Source organism: Eulemur rufifrons, chromosome 16, assembly GCF_041146395.1.
Source record: "Eulemur rufifrons isolate Redbay chromosome 16, OSU_ERuf_1, whole genome shotgun sequence".
Lineage (NCBI taxonomy): Eukaryota > Metazoa > Chordata > Mammalia > Primates > Lemuridae > Eulemur > Eulemur rufifrons.
In genome coordinates this window covers 93,173,904-93,188,560 of record NC_090998.1, presented here as the reverse complement: position 1 = coordinate 93,188,560, position 14,657 = coordinate 93,173,904, and the positions used below count along the sequence as shown (strand labels likewise).

Here is a 14,657-nt window from a genome sequence, read left to right as displayed (position 1 = left end):
CCCTGACAGTCCCATGTGCGGGAACACCGTGAGGGCAGAGCCGTGTCATCTCCCAATCCCTTTCAGTCACATCATCTTGTCTGAGCCCCAGCAAGAAGGCCTGCAGAGCGGGGTGCAGCAGACCCCTGGGGCTCCCAGGGCAGGGTGGCCTCCTTTCCCCACCGCGCCCCACTCACGTGGGCTCCAAGCAGGCTGTGCCCTGTTGCGCCCCACCGAGCCCTCTGGAGGCCGGTCCAAGCCCTGGGCTGCCGCGGGGAGGCTCACCAGCGGTGTGGCTGGGTGACTCTGAGAGTTTCCACAGCTGTGAAATTAGGGGCTGCTGACCCTCCTCCAAGCACCTGGAGGGGACAACAGCTGTGTTGCAGAGCAGTCACTCGGTCAGGCGTAGCACCGAGCTGGTGCCATCGACGGCATCTCTGCTCCGGGGGGCTCCACGTGGGGCACACAGGGAGCACAAAGGTGTTTGTCCCTTTCTGTCCCTCTGCCTCGTCCCCTCCGAGACCCTCCTGCCCTGGCCTCTACCTCCCACCACCCCCAGCAACACCACCAGCCTGGAGGTGGAGTCATCCCAGGCCTGGAGGAGGCTGGGCCCATCACCCCGGGAAACCACTTGGCTGCTGGCCAGGGCGTGGCCCCCGGGGTGACAGGGCTGTGCCTCCCAGAGAAGAGAAAGCGCCTAATCCCTGGGATTTGCCGTGAAAGCCGGGACAGGGCCAATCACTCATCGTCGGGCAAGGACGGCTGTGCTGTTGTTTTTAGGTGGAATTTCTGAATCTCATTTGTAATGTGTACTGATCCCGGGCCAAACCTTACAGATCAGGCTGCAGGTTGGGGTCAGCAGTGCATATTTAACCCCTTAAGAGGTAATGGTCTTAAAGAGATGATCTGAGCCCTGTTAGCTGGGACAACTGATGGTCTTAAGCTTTGACCGCGGCCTTGCCTGGCTAGGTTGGTATCTCCACTCACCAGCCCTCATATCAGGGCCACTGTGTACAGTTGAGTAGGTCGTGCACTGCACACAGACTAAGCTGTCAATTGTATTCCCTAGGGTTTTGTAGTACACAACACATTCAACTATACATGGCAGCCTTGCCACACACCACTTCTCTTTCCCTCTGGGGCATTAACAAGCACAAAACCAACTCCTGAAATACAAGCACTTTTAGCTGGGAGAAGTCACATGGCAGGTTGCTAGGGACACTGCTAGGCCACTTCTTAAAAGCAGGCTCTGTAGCCTGGATGTAAATTTGTCCCCCAGCACCCAGTGCCCCTGGCATAGAGCAGTAACCCAGGATGTTCCTGTGAATGAATAAGATGATTCAAGGGTGACAGGACTCGGGAGGCACAGCCTGCTCCCAGGCAGGCGGGACTCGGCAGCCCAGGCTGGAGCCATGCCTGCTGAGCAGCTCCCAGGCGGGTGGAGCCGCCGGGGCCGGACAGTCCCGGCACTGGCCCGTGCGCCTTGCTTTGGCCGCTGCTCCCTAGGCGGGCTCTGGGCCTCACCAGCCCTCCAGCTCCGAACTGCCTCCTCCCAGCGGCTCACCTGTCATCCTAACCGCCCCTGGGCCAGACGACGCTCATCTCACGTTAACATAAGCACACTGCCTTGGTCCTTGCCCTGCCTGCAACAGCAAGGCAAATGCTATCATGGCAACTTTACCGAGAAGAAAACCGAGGCCAGGAGGGGTGAGGTAAGCTGCCTGAAGTCACACGGCTAGAAACAGAACAAAGCATCAATCCCAGAACGGCGACCACGGCCACTGAAACCCAGGCGCACTGCACCCTAAAGGACCAGCCCGGCCACTGCTGCTCTTCAAACAGTAAACGTGAAATAGGGTAGTAATCCCTATGTGAAAACAGATGAAATTAAAAATGCTATTTTGGAATGTAAAATCTTGCAGCTACCTTTAAGAGGGGGCATGAGAGTGCCGTAGGCGCGCGTTGACACAGTGGCCAAACTCAGAGGCCACCTTGCATACTGCCCAGACGTGCCACAGTGACCCCACCTCTGTCCCAGTGTGTCCCCCCAGAGCTCAGGCCTGCCGGCTCCAAACCCACCAATTAGAACCCCCCAGGGGAGACCTGCCCGGGTTATACCCTGGACCCTAATAAAGGTTTTAGTCCCGCAGGTCCCCGTCCTGCGTGTCCTCCCCACCTGTTGTCCCGATGGCTCCCCCTTCCCGTCAGCCCTGCAAGGCATGTTACCCTCCTCCCTCGGATCTGCAAGTAATACCCTGCTCTGCCGTCGCCTGTGTTCTGTCGGGCTCCCTCCCCTGCGACTCACCTGTCCTGCCCACACATAAACCTCACCTACTTCCCAGTTAGGGCTGGCACTTATGCAAGACCAAACTAGAGAGAATAGGCCAGGCGGGGTGGCTCACACCTGCAATCCCAGCACTTCGGGAGGCCGAGGTGGGAGGACCACTTGAGGCCAAGAGTTCGAGACCAGCCTGGGCAACATAGCGAGACCCCATCTCTACAAAAAATTTAAAAATCATCTGGGGATGGTGGCGTGTGCCTGCAGACCCAGCTACTCAGGGGGCTGAGGCAGGAGGATGGAGCGAGCCCAGGAGTTCAAGGTTACAATGAGCTACGGTCATGCCACCACACCCTAGCCTAGGTGACAGAGCGAGACCGTCTCTAAATATAAAACATTTTGTTAAACAAGAAAGAACTACTGGGAGGCCGAGGCGGGTGGATCGCTCAAGGTCAGGAGTTCGAGACCAGCCTGAGCAATGAGCGAGACCGCGTCTCTACTAAAAATAGAAAGAAATTATCTGGCCAACTAAAATATATATAGAAAAAAAAAATTAGCCGGGCATGGTGGTGCATGCCTGTAGTCCCAGCTACTCGGGAAGCTGAGGCAGTAGGATTGCTTAAGCCCAGGCGTTTGAGGTTGCTGTGAGCTAGGCTGACGCCATGGCACTCACTCTAGCCTGGGCAACAAAGCGACACTCTGTCTCAAAAAAAAAAAAAAAAAAAAAAGAAAGAACTAATATTTATAAAACACTGGGTTATCAGTACTTACACTCTGCGTCCCTACTATGCGAGGGGCCGTGCAAGGCACTTTCACACGGATCGTTTCATCCAAGTGTTTCAGTGGAGTCTGTAATTCGGGCATTTCCTTTCTAACCCTGATGCGGTCACCATCTCCACGGCGAGCCACCCATTCAGCCCTTGTCCATTCAGACTTCTCTGGCTGCCGTGGTGCTCGCCCGCCTTGCGCTGCCAGGAGCTGAGGACACAAACGCTTGGCTTCTCGGGGGAACCCCGCGCCAGCCGGGCCCTTGGACATGCCTGGGAGGCAGAGGGGACTGGGGGCAACAGAGAGCTCACATGGGACCTGCCTGGGAACCGCAGCTCCGACTCGCTGGCTGTGGGACCCTGGGCCAGCACTCAGATCTTTCTTATATAAACGGTGACGCCAGCCAGGGCGGCCACCCCTCGAGACTGCTGGAATCCAGCTGCGTGGCGTGAAGGTTCTGTGCACGCGTGGGGGGAATGTACAGGGAGGCACCAGGTGACTCCAAAGCAAAGGTGTCAGCAAAGTCTCCAAATCCTGTCCCTGGGCCCAGAGTGGCCATGGGCTGGGGACGTGGGATCTGGCCTTGATTCTGCAGGGCCCTCTTTCTCCAAGCCAGAAAGTATAAACCAGCTCAGAAATCAAGCGCTGTGTACACACACTCGCCCACCCACGCTCGCACACTCACCCCTCGTATACTCACATACACCTACGCACCCCCCACGCCCAGCTGCACACACACACACTGAACCAGATCAGAGGGCTTGCCCAGAAGCAAGTTTGAGAAGTGGAGTGGGACTGAATGTCTTTTTAGATGCGCAGGTTGTAATTAAAGCCCGTTCCCAGCCAGGGAGGGTCCTGCCCCGGCCTATAAACAACCTCCCTAAATGGCAGCCAACTCCAGAATCTGCCCGAAGGGGTGGGTGTCACCAGGAACCACTGAGCTCCGAGGGTTCCTGGAGGCGCTGGGCCCCCTGCCAGCACCCACCAGCAGCATCTGGGGAGGAGACAGGCCCGGGGGTCCCGGGCAGCAGCTTGGTACAGTTGCCGGCACTTGGCAGGTGAAGAATCAGAGAGCGCGGCTCCAGGACTCCGTCCCTGCCTCAGTGTGGTGGCATTTGAATGTCACCTCTTGACCACATGGACCTGAAGGGAGGTCTTTACTCACAAAGGGGTGGCCCAGGACCCAAGACCCCATGGCTGGGAGCACTGGGACTGTTTAAAAGGAGATGCTTCACTACTTCTCTTCTCTGGCTGGGACCCAGACCTGACTGCTGCTGGCCAGTGTAGACGCCAGCTGGCGTAGGCTGGAGAAAAATGGGGCTTCATGCAGACCATGGGGGTGGGAAGCCCTGGAGTCAGGCAGCCCCAGGTGTAACCCTGGTCCTCACACACTCCCTGGCTGGGAGAACCTGGCAAGTGACTTAGCTCCTTTGGCCTCAGTCTTCCCACCTGCTGAGTGGGCACAAGCACCACTTGAGCTGTAGGAGGCAGGGGGCGGTTAAACAAAGCAGGGGGATCTAGAAGTGCCGTGGCCAGCACGAGCCTCTCGAGGAGCTTCCCAGACCTCCAGTGGCTCCCCGTGGCCCCTGGAGAACATTCATCAAAGCCTGGCCCTGCCCCTTCAGCCCCCGCTGTGCACCCATGCCTCTTTGTCCAACTCATGCCTACTTGGCCATCAAGACCCAGCATTTGTGCTACCTCTTCTGAGAAGCACCCCGACTGCTCTGTCACACATCTGTGTCTGCAGAAAGCTACACAGTCCACTCTGGAGGTCACCACAACCCTGCAGGCCTGAGGGTCAGGGGCCACGTGCAAAGACAGGCAGTGGCCAGAAACCCACGTCACCTGTGTGCTCTCTGGCTCCTCCTGGCTTAGGTGAGGTTTTAACAGAAATTTTGGTAAAGCAGACCCTCATGACAAACAGGTTTTGCCCCCCTAGAAAAAGAGGCTGAGAAGTGTGGTCAGGAGGCTCGGGTGCCAGCTGCAGCCCAGCGGCCCAGGGGGCCTGGGTGGGCCCCGGCTGCCTTTTGTTCCCTCCGCAGGCTGGTGATAAGATGGCCTTTGCTGCTGTGGCCCGGGCTCCCCTTGGTCATCTCTTGGGAGTTCCTACTTGGAAGACCCCTTCCCGGGGCACCCCCGATTACAGCCTGTGCCCCGCAGAGCTAAGAATGAATCCAGAGCTGCATAAGGCAGGCTTTGTAGTGGCCCGAGAACGCCTCGGGCATAAATAGAGTGTTTTGCCCGGTTGGAAATGCTTTCTTCATGTTTCACTGACAGCTGGTCAAGGAGGAATGCGCGGGCTTTGCAGAGACACAGCTCGGCCTGCCGCACAGGCTCCTGATCCCACTAAGCACTGGGCTTTGAAGGCTGCATTAGAGGAAGACCTGGCCCTTTCAGGTTCTTAGTAGACCCCGTGCATCTTCTCCCTCTTTTCCTGTTACTTTAGGAGGGCTGAACGCAGTGGCCCTGGGGCCTGGTGGCTCGTACACTAGTTGTTTTTCTGGACCACCCAAACTCTCGGCACCTCTGCCCAGGTCAGCACCGGCATCCGTGGGCTCCAGCTCTGGGGAAGCGTGGTGTTAGGGGAAGAAGCGCTTCAGGCCCGCTCCAGCCTCCAGCGCCACGTGGCCTCGGGCAAGTCCCTGCCCTCTCTGGCCCTCACTCCCTTGTTCTTTAGAGGGAATGATCCCCCCATGTCACTGAGTCACGGCGATGACGAAATGCCGCCCTCGGTCATCACAGGAGCTCAGCAAGCGTCATTGCTTCACATGCAACAAGACTCAGCTCGGGCCTGGCTCTGCGGTTTTTCAGCCACACGGTCTCAGGCAGCACTGAACTCAGTTCCATCCTTTGCCCAAGGGAGACAATCGTGGCCATCCCTGGCGGTGTTTGGGGGCACCAAGGAAGAAAGCAGGTGAAAGTGCTCGGCGATGCCAAGGAGCGGCAAGGTGAGGTGCCGAGGACCCTGCCCTCCCCGGGCCGCTCCACCCCTGGGCTCATGCCCAGCGGCAGAACAATCCTGCGCCAGGGGACAGGCCTGGAGCTGTGCTCCCCGACGGTTGCCCCCGAAGGCCAGGAAGGCCCTGGGGTACCAGAAGTTATTCTGGCCAGAAGAGGCGGGGGATGGAGGCAGGGGGAAGGAGGCCCAAGGAAGAGAGTCCAAGCAGACGAACAAGGTCAGAGACCAGCAGATACAGAGACAAGAGCACAGCCAGAAGCCACCCTCAGGCCTAGCCTGGCAGGACCTGGCTCCCCGGTTCTCAGTCCTCCACCTGAGAGATGACCCTGGAGCCAGGTACACTCTGGGGGCCCAGCCAGACGGGACATCCTGCAAACACGCTGAGTGGAAGGGGCTGGGGCTCGCCTGCAGGCCGGGCTACAGGCAGGGCGAGCTCCAGGGCCAGGCTGGGCCCCTCCCCTGCACAGCCCCAGCCGGGATTCCACAGGCCAGGGCACCCGTGACTACGCACGCTGAGGGGAAGCCACTTGGTCCCTGCAGCCGGATCCACATTCCGTTCCCAGGAAGCCCGCTGCCGGGAATGGCACCTGTAGTCACCTCTCACCCCCTGGGGCTCTGTTCCATCGCCCCCCGTGCCCTGAGTCACTGTGAGAAGACTGGCAACCCTCCCGGCCTCTATGGGCCTCAGTTTCCCCCCCTCCAGCAGAAGGGGTTGGAAGAGATGGTCTCTGGGAGCCTCCCTGCTCTGACAGGCCAGGATTTCTGCCCCAGTGGGTGGGAGGCTGAGAAACCGAAGCTCTCAGGTCGGTCCTGTCTGGAGCGCAGACGGGCCAGAGAGGCGCAGGTGGGCGCCAGTTCCAGGCCCGGCTCAGGTCACCCGGGGGATTCAGCTGGGAACTGAAGATGAAAAACTGCAAGGAACCCACCCCCAGAGAGCCCTCGCAGGCTGTGGAGGCCTCGTCTCTGCGCATGCCTGTTTCAGTATCTCCGATGACATGGGTATGGGGTGGCCTCGCTTCCCCGCTGGGACACAAGCCCCCATGGGCAAGGGCTACATTGTATCTACCCATCTCTGTCTCCATAAGGCCCGGCCCAGGGTCAGGTACAGACAGGGGCTCAGAAAGAGTTTAGAACTGAAAGAATGAACAAGTGAGCTGGAAGGTTCTATAAGTCCACACTCACGGTTCCCAGAGCTGGGAGTCACCCCAGGGCTGGCCCGTGTCAGGCCAGCAGCAAGCAGGGTAGGCACGTGGAGGGCTTCTGTGGGCCAGCGTCAGGGTGCCCACCGCCCCCAGCACCGCAGGACAGACCCCCGAGCCCACCTCCTGCTGTCTGCCCGCACGCACAGGGGGCTGCAGGGGCCCCGAGGGTCTCTTTGTCTAACTCTCGTGTACAGCCGGGTAAAACGAGGCCCACGCCGGCAGTGACTCAGGGGCAAGTAGCAGCTTTGTGACTGCTGACAATGGAACTCACGCCCTCCCGGGATCCCGGCGAGGGCTCATGCGCCATTAATTGTAATTAACTAATTATTCCCACTGCCAACTAGCGGAGGAGGCGGCTGCGGGGGAGCCCTCGGATGACTCAGTCATGTTTACAACATGCAAACCCATTTAAGAGCTTGTAAAGTTGCTATAAATGGCTCTTTGGCAAGAGGCGAGTAACGACTCCCTTCCTCCAGCTGCCGCGCAACAGCCTTCGGGTCTGCGGCGCGCGGACCGCGCTACCGAGGTCCCACAGCGCCACCTGGAGGCCGCACTGCAACACTCTGCCCGGCGCCACCTGCGTGCACGCCGGCTCCGGTCAAAACCACAGGGCCTGAGAGACTATGAAGCCTACCCCGCCTTCACAGTGGGGAAACTGAGGCCCAGATGATGGCAGGGACTGCCCTCCGTTGCTCAGCTGCCTTGAAAGTGTTCAGAGTATAAATTTAAACCCAAAACGGCAGATGTAACCATTTTCACTCCCCACGAATGTTTTAAGATGTGACAATTCGGGAGAGGTGCTATGAATGACGAAAGCACAGTGGGGTAGGTCTGCGTGTCTCCTCAGATGCGCAGGTTGTCATTAAAGCCTGTCCCCAAGCCAGGGAGGGTCCTGCCCCGGCCTGTGAACCACCTCCCCAGCCCGCACCGTCACACCCCCTCCAGCCAGAGTGCGCTGAGTGGAGCTTCCAACCCCCTGGCCTCTCCTCTCCCGGCGCTGCCATGGTCGGTCCCCTGCCTGGTCAACCCCAAGTCCTTGCTCCGGCGCCACCTCCACGAAGCACCCTTCCCCCACCCTCCGCCCAGGCCTCCTTCACGCTCCCCTAGACACCGAATCTCCAGGGAGGGGAGCAGCGAGCGCCACGTCCAGGGGGCTGTGAGTGACGGCCGGACCCTGGTCCTCTTACCAACTGACACGTGGGGAGGGGACAGCAACTCTCAAGGCCACACGCAAGTCAAATCAGTTCCGAGGCCGAGACAAGAGCTCAGGTCCTCTGACCCCTACTTTGCTGTCCCTCCGGTCGTACCAATAGAAATCCTATTAGCTCCCACTGACTGCGGGACTGTATTGAGCCCCGGGACAAGCGCTTCACTTATGTAGTATCACTTAAAAGTCATGGTTGCGAGCCAGAGAGTTCTCTTTAACCTGCCCATTTTGCGGATGGGGAGACTGAGGCCCAGTGGGGCCACCTGGGGTCAGATCCCAGGCTCCTCCTCCGGCTGAGACTGACCAGGGGCTGTGGGGTTCGGCGCTGGGCCCTGAAGGACAGGTGGGACTGGATTTGGGAAGGGACAGACGGGAGCTGTGTTGGTCCAGGAGTTCTCCGGCCCACCTGGCACAACCTCTGGGGTGGGGGTGGGGGTCTGGACAAGCGTGACGTCTCCAGAGACTCACCCACAGTCATGCCGTCCATGTAGCGCTTGACGATGTCAAAGGAGTCCCGCAGGTTCCCTTCTGTGATGTCGAAGATGATGTTGGCCTGGCTGGCAGGATGTGGCGGCGTGATGGCCCGGAGAAAGATGATCTCTGCAGCGAGAGGTCGCGCGTGGGAGAGGGCACAGTTCCAGGCCCCGTCCACCCCAGGAACCCCCCTCGGGGATGGAAGGGGGGTCCTGAGCTCCCTGTATCATAGCCTATCCCTGTTTGATCAATGGGGAAACTGAGGTCTTGAGAGATTTGGGATCTTCCTGGAGGTCATGGAGCTAATCGGTGGCAGTGCCAGCACGAAGGAGTCACGACCTTGGGCCAGGGGAGGGACATGGGTGAGGGGACAAAGGGAGAGAGGGCAGGAAGGCCAAAGGAGCAGCTTCCTCCCTGCCCGCAGCGCTGCAGGCCAGAGGGGCCGCCCTCAGGGTGGGCCGGGCAGTCGGAGGCTGCGTCCATCTCCCAGACCCCCTGACAGAGGAGCTGGGCAGACCACCCTGCCTGAGAGCCAGGGGCGCACACTTGCCCAGGTCTGGGCGATCCTGGGGTGTCCTCTCCCTGTGCCTCGGTTTCCTCATCTGCAAGGTGGATGAGGAAGCCAGCAGGCGCCCACCGAAGGTCACAGTCTGGATTTCCTGGGCCCAAGATGCCAGCAGGTGTCCCTAGGCACACCCAACCCCCTGCTGGTAGCCAAGTCCCAGTCCAGCCCTGGCCAGAGAGGCCACAGAGCGGCCGTTAGGGATTTGGGAAGGGTTTGTGTGTGGTTTGGGGAAACCCCATCATTTTGCACAAGGCAAATACCAGTTTGTGATCTTCTCCGACCCAAGTCTGTGCCCGCCTGTGAAGACTCTGCGTCTTTCCTTCCCTCGAGGGACGAGCCAGCGTGCAGGGGAGCTGGGGCAGGGCTTGCTCCTTTGCAGCCCCGTCGCCGGGGAGTCTCTCCGCCCTCCCACCGCCCCGGCCAGGTCACCCCACACGACTGTGTCACAGTGTAAACACGGTTTGTCATGTGCGCCTCAATTGTGTGTCTTCCCCGAGAGCGTCAGAGGACTCTTTTCGTATAACTGTGTCCCCAGGGCCTGGCCTTGAGCCTGACACAGAGGGGCCTCCGTCCACGCCCGCTGAGTGAATTAACGATGGCGCGCCCCTCTGAAGCCCGGCACGGAGACTCCGCAGAGGGAGGGGTGTCTGGGGGGCGCACCGGCCCTGGCGCACAGTGGCGCAGCCTTGGGGTGGAAGCTCCAACTCCAAGTTCAGGCTCTTGCTTGTCCCCCCAGCCCACCTCTTGCCAAGCTCTACCCCCCAGCCAGAAAGCTTGGCTCAGGTCCTCAAACGCCCATAGTGTCCCCTACCCTCCAGGCCTTCCCAGCTGTGTCCCGCTCCGCTCGGCACCCTCCTCTCCCCTTTTCCTTCTCTCACTCAGTCATCTACTGTCCACTACTCAGGCCCCAGCGTGGAGGTCACTTCTTACAGGAGGCCCCCCCTGACTCCCCAGCGCAGGGCACAGAACTGACACTTAGTGGCTGCCTGCAGAACGACTGTTACCGGTGAGAAGGGGCCCCCTGGACGGAGGGCCGGGGAGGGGCTGGAGTGGGGCAGGCTGGCTGCGGGCAGCAGAGGCGGAGGCCAGCGAAGGCCACATTTCCACCCCAGCCACATCCGCAAGGAATGGCTCCTGCAGGCCAAGCCCCCGGCTCAAGCAGGAGGAGACCCCTGGGGGCCCCGGGACCCCACGCCAACTGCACTCACCTTCAGGGCGGGTGAACTCGCGGAAGGTGGGCAGCGAGACGACGGTGTGGGAGATGGTGTGCACCGGGTCGAACACGCAAGTGACGTCGTTGGGGCGGCAGGACTTGATGCAACGGACGGTGTCTGTCTTCTCCTGGCGGAGCCTGAGGGGAACCACAGCACACGAGGCTGACGGCCAAGTCAGGGCCACAGCTCCAACAGGGACCGAGGTCCGGGGAGGAGCAGCAGGTGGCCGGGCTGCGGAACACCTGTCCCAGCGGCAGCTCCACCAGAGAACTGCGGCGGCCTCCACAGCCTGGCCGCTCCAGTGGGACACCTCGTGGCCCTGCCTGCAAGCTGGACCAGGACCGCACACCGGAGATACCCCCGGTCTCCGTCTGCCCCGGCTGTGGGTAAGCACAGCTTGAGATCCGCCAGCGCACAGACCGAGCGTCTGCAACTGCCAAGCACACTCACGGACTCTCTCGCCCCACAAACGCGGTCTGAATGCCTGCAGGGCACCAGGTGCTGGGGACACCAAAGTGAGCAGGGGAGACGTGGTCCTGCCTTCTCGGGGCCCATGTGGGGTGGGCGGCAGGGTAATAAACGAGGGGGCACGTGTATGGTGCAGAGCCCGGCGCCAGCACGAGGAGGTCAGATCCACGTCATCTTGCAGCGGGGGCAGAAGAGGCTAAAGTTTATCAGAGGTCGATGTTCCAGGCGCTGTGCCAGACACATTCTTAAAACCTCTTTATCATAAAGCAAAACACACAGACAAAAACTACACAAACATGAAGGTATAGATTAATGAGTTATCATAAGGCAAACACCTTCATAACCACCACCCAGGCCAAGAAAGAGAACGCGGCAGCCACCTGAGGCCCCTCACGTGTGCCAGACCGGGGTCGGCCCCTCCTGCTGCCCCAAATCACCCCCGGCCTGGGGCCCATAGCGATCCCCTATGGGCTTCCTCTGTAGTTTCATCACACAAGTGTGTCTCTCTAGACACATCATTTACACTTGTCCGTGAATAAGTTTTTGTTCTGCCTCTTATGTTCTTTTTAATTTACAGGTTTCTTCTCCATCTCTTTGTTTTCAGCACAGTTTCCCTGTTGAAAACCCAAAGCATTGAGGTGTAGAGTCTCCCGCAGCCTGCACTGTGCTGACTGCATCCCCCCGGCGCAGCTCAGCGCATTCCGCCGTCTCCCGGGTTTCCTGCACGTCGGCAGTCACACCCGGAGCCCGACCAGAGGAGGCGCAGCCCCTCTGGCAGGAGGACAGGTGGTGGGATGTCCCCCATCGGGGCGCGTGCTGGCTGCCCGTCTGCGACGCCAGCAGCTGCGGTGATGCTCAGGGCGTAGCCCGCTGATTCACTGCGGATTGCAAAATGCTGACAGTCTGGTTCTGGCACCTCATGTTCATTTATTAGCTGGGATACTTCTGCAAAGAGATGCTTCCCTGTGTGCTGCTATTTGTCACCAGGAAATATAGTTCACAGAGGACAAGCAAGATCAGCACTTAATTCTTTCCTTGTATGTTCCAGTTTTCAGAAGAATGAACTAACTAGCTCTCTGTCATTCTCCAAAGGATTTTTTTTGGGGAAAAAAAAAATCAGTATGAACTCATGATTTAACCAATTTGATGAAGCGTGATCCTTTGCAATTATTACTCTTGGCTGAAATTCAAATTTTCCCATCTTTGGCCAGAGGGAAAATGAAGTTGGCTCCCGGGATGACCCGGTCCAAGCAGTCTTTCCTAACTTTCTTGCTATCGCAGTTGACAAAATGGTCCAGCCTCATCTTAAGCTTTTACTGCCCCAGACCTGGCATCCGCCATTTCTCCAAGAAGTCCTGGATTTGGTTTTTTGGTTTTTGTTTTTAGTGGGAAATGGTATGTCAAGACCACAATCTAGACATGAGGGGTGTTCGGTGCCCATGGGTTGGGCATTGTTTCTAGCCCCCTTCAGAGGACATTTAAAAAATAATATAGACCATGAGTTCACACTGATATTTCCAATTCAAAAAAAAGGACCACATGGTTTTTCATTTAATCTCTTCCATATTACAAAGGAATCTTTTTTCCTTCTACATCAGAATCCTGGTTCTCGAGGACATAGAGTATCCCATAACTATTCATTCAGTTTGCTCCATATTACATACATAGTAGTCTCAGGATGACAATTTTAAAATTACCACCACTAACATAATTATTAATTTTTGTATGTTCTTTCCCTATTCTGCTGTTTTTAAACAGATGTGCTGCATCTGCATTGTCTGAGCTCCATGCAGCAATTCATGCTATGCCTTCCCCTGATAATAGTGTAGTTCTACAAGTAACTGTGTTTAATGTTTGCGTGTTCATAGTATCAATAGTGCTCTTTGTCCATGAAGTCAGCTTTGCGGGATAATACTTGGCTTACCTTTTCTCGAGTATCCTAAGTATGCTATTTCATTTTCTTCTTGCATAAAGTGTTGTCAAAAAGTCTGATGAGAACATATTTTTCCCCTTATAAGCCCCTTGCTGTTTTTGTCTAGATGTGCGTAGTTTGTTTTTCCCCCTTTTAAGTCCAATAATTTCACAAGAATATGTCTCAATGTTGATATTCCCAGGTCTGCATTGTAATCTTTCAATATGGAAACTCGAACCTCTTTTAATTTATGGAAGTTTTCCTGAATTATCATTTATAGCATTTCCCCTGCCCTGGGTTTCTGGGGAGTCTATTACCTGTTCGTCAGCTCTCCTTTGCATACCTTGAATACTTGTCACTGTTTCTTGGAGCCTTTATTTTGTTCTTTCTTTTTTGATTTTTAAAATTTTTGTTCGTTTCAACTTCTGTTTCTCTTAAGAAAGTGTTTATTCACTTTTGTGTTCCTTCTAAGCTTAGTCTTTATTTCTGAAATTATTTTTTATTTTTTGGAGACAGAGTCTCACTCTGTTGCCAGGGCTAGAGTGCCATGGCGTCAGCCTAGCTCACAGCAACCTCAAACTTCTGGGCTCAAGCGATCCTACTGCCTCAGCCTCCTGAATAGCTAAGACTACAGGCACGCACCACCATGCCCGGCTAATTTTTTATATATATTTTTAGTTGTCCAGCTAATTTCTTTCTACTTTTTTTTTTTTTTTTTTTTTTTTTTTTTAGTAGAGACAGGGTCTGCTCTTGCTCAGGCTGGTCTCGAACTCCTGAGCTCAAACAATCCACCCGCCTCGGCCTCCCAGAGTGCTAGGATTACAGGCATGAGCCGCCGCGCCCAGCCTGAAATTATTTTTAAAATTTTAATAATTTCTTTAGTCTATGACCTCATTGCTCAGTTTTTTCTAATTCTGACTTACATTATCCTTCCATGTTTTGATCATTTTCATAACACTTTTGGTTGGTTTGAGACAGAATATGAGAGTTTTCATTCAGTCTATGAGCACACTTCCATCACCCAGACGGACAGCGTTCCGTTTCTCTCTTTCTTTCTTATAACAACTTTGTGTATCAGTTCGCTAGGGCTGCCACGACAAAATACCACAGACCAGCGACTCAACCAACAGAAACGAATCGCTTCCTAGTTCTGGAGGCTGGAAGTCCAAGACCAAGGTGTCGGCAGGTGGGTTTCTTCCGAGGCCTCTTTTTGGCTCCCAGAAATCTGCCTTCTCGCTGTGTCCCCACACGGTCGTCCCTCTATGCACGTCTGTGTCCTCGTCTCCTCTCCTTACTCCAGTCGCGCTGGATCACGGCCCACGCGTACGATCTCATTTTCACCTTAATTACCTTTTTCAAGGTCCTGTCTCTAAACACAGTCACGGTCAGAGGTACTGAGGGGCAGGACCTTCCACATCTGCATTTTGGAGGGCACCATTGAGTGCGTAACACTGTGTGGGTGCGCTGGGCCGAACGTGTCCTTCCGAAAAAGGAATGTCACAGTTCTAGCCCCCGGGACCTCAGGATATGACCTTATGTGGACGTAGGGAGCTTGACTGCAAATACTCAGTCAAGGTGAGTTCACACCGGAGTGGGGGGGCCCTAATCCAACATGACTGGTGTCCTTGCAA

At 56.7% G+C, this 14,657-nt stretch overlaps 1 protein-coding gene across 2 annotated transcripts in view; it reads right to left on the bottom strand.

Moving 5' to 3' along the window:
* FBLN1 (fibulin 1) overlaps positions 1 to 14,657 on the bottom strand; it is a 74,598-nt gene that overhangs the window by 13,565 nt on the left and 46,376 nt on the right. The window contains exons 15-16 of one of the 2 annotated variants that reach the window (XM_069491672.1): positions 10,641 to 10,783; positions 8,862 to 8,993 (exon numbers count right to left, since the gene is read on the bottom strand). In XM_069491672.1, coding sequence (XP_069347773.1) covers positions 8,862 to 8,993; positions 10,641 to 10,783 — 275 coding nt within the window. Of the gene's footprint in view, positions 1 to 8,861; positions 8,994 to 10,640; positions 10,784 to 14,657 lie in introns of those variants that run through there. The other variant, XM_069491674.1, reaches the window with a different exon arrangement.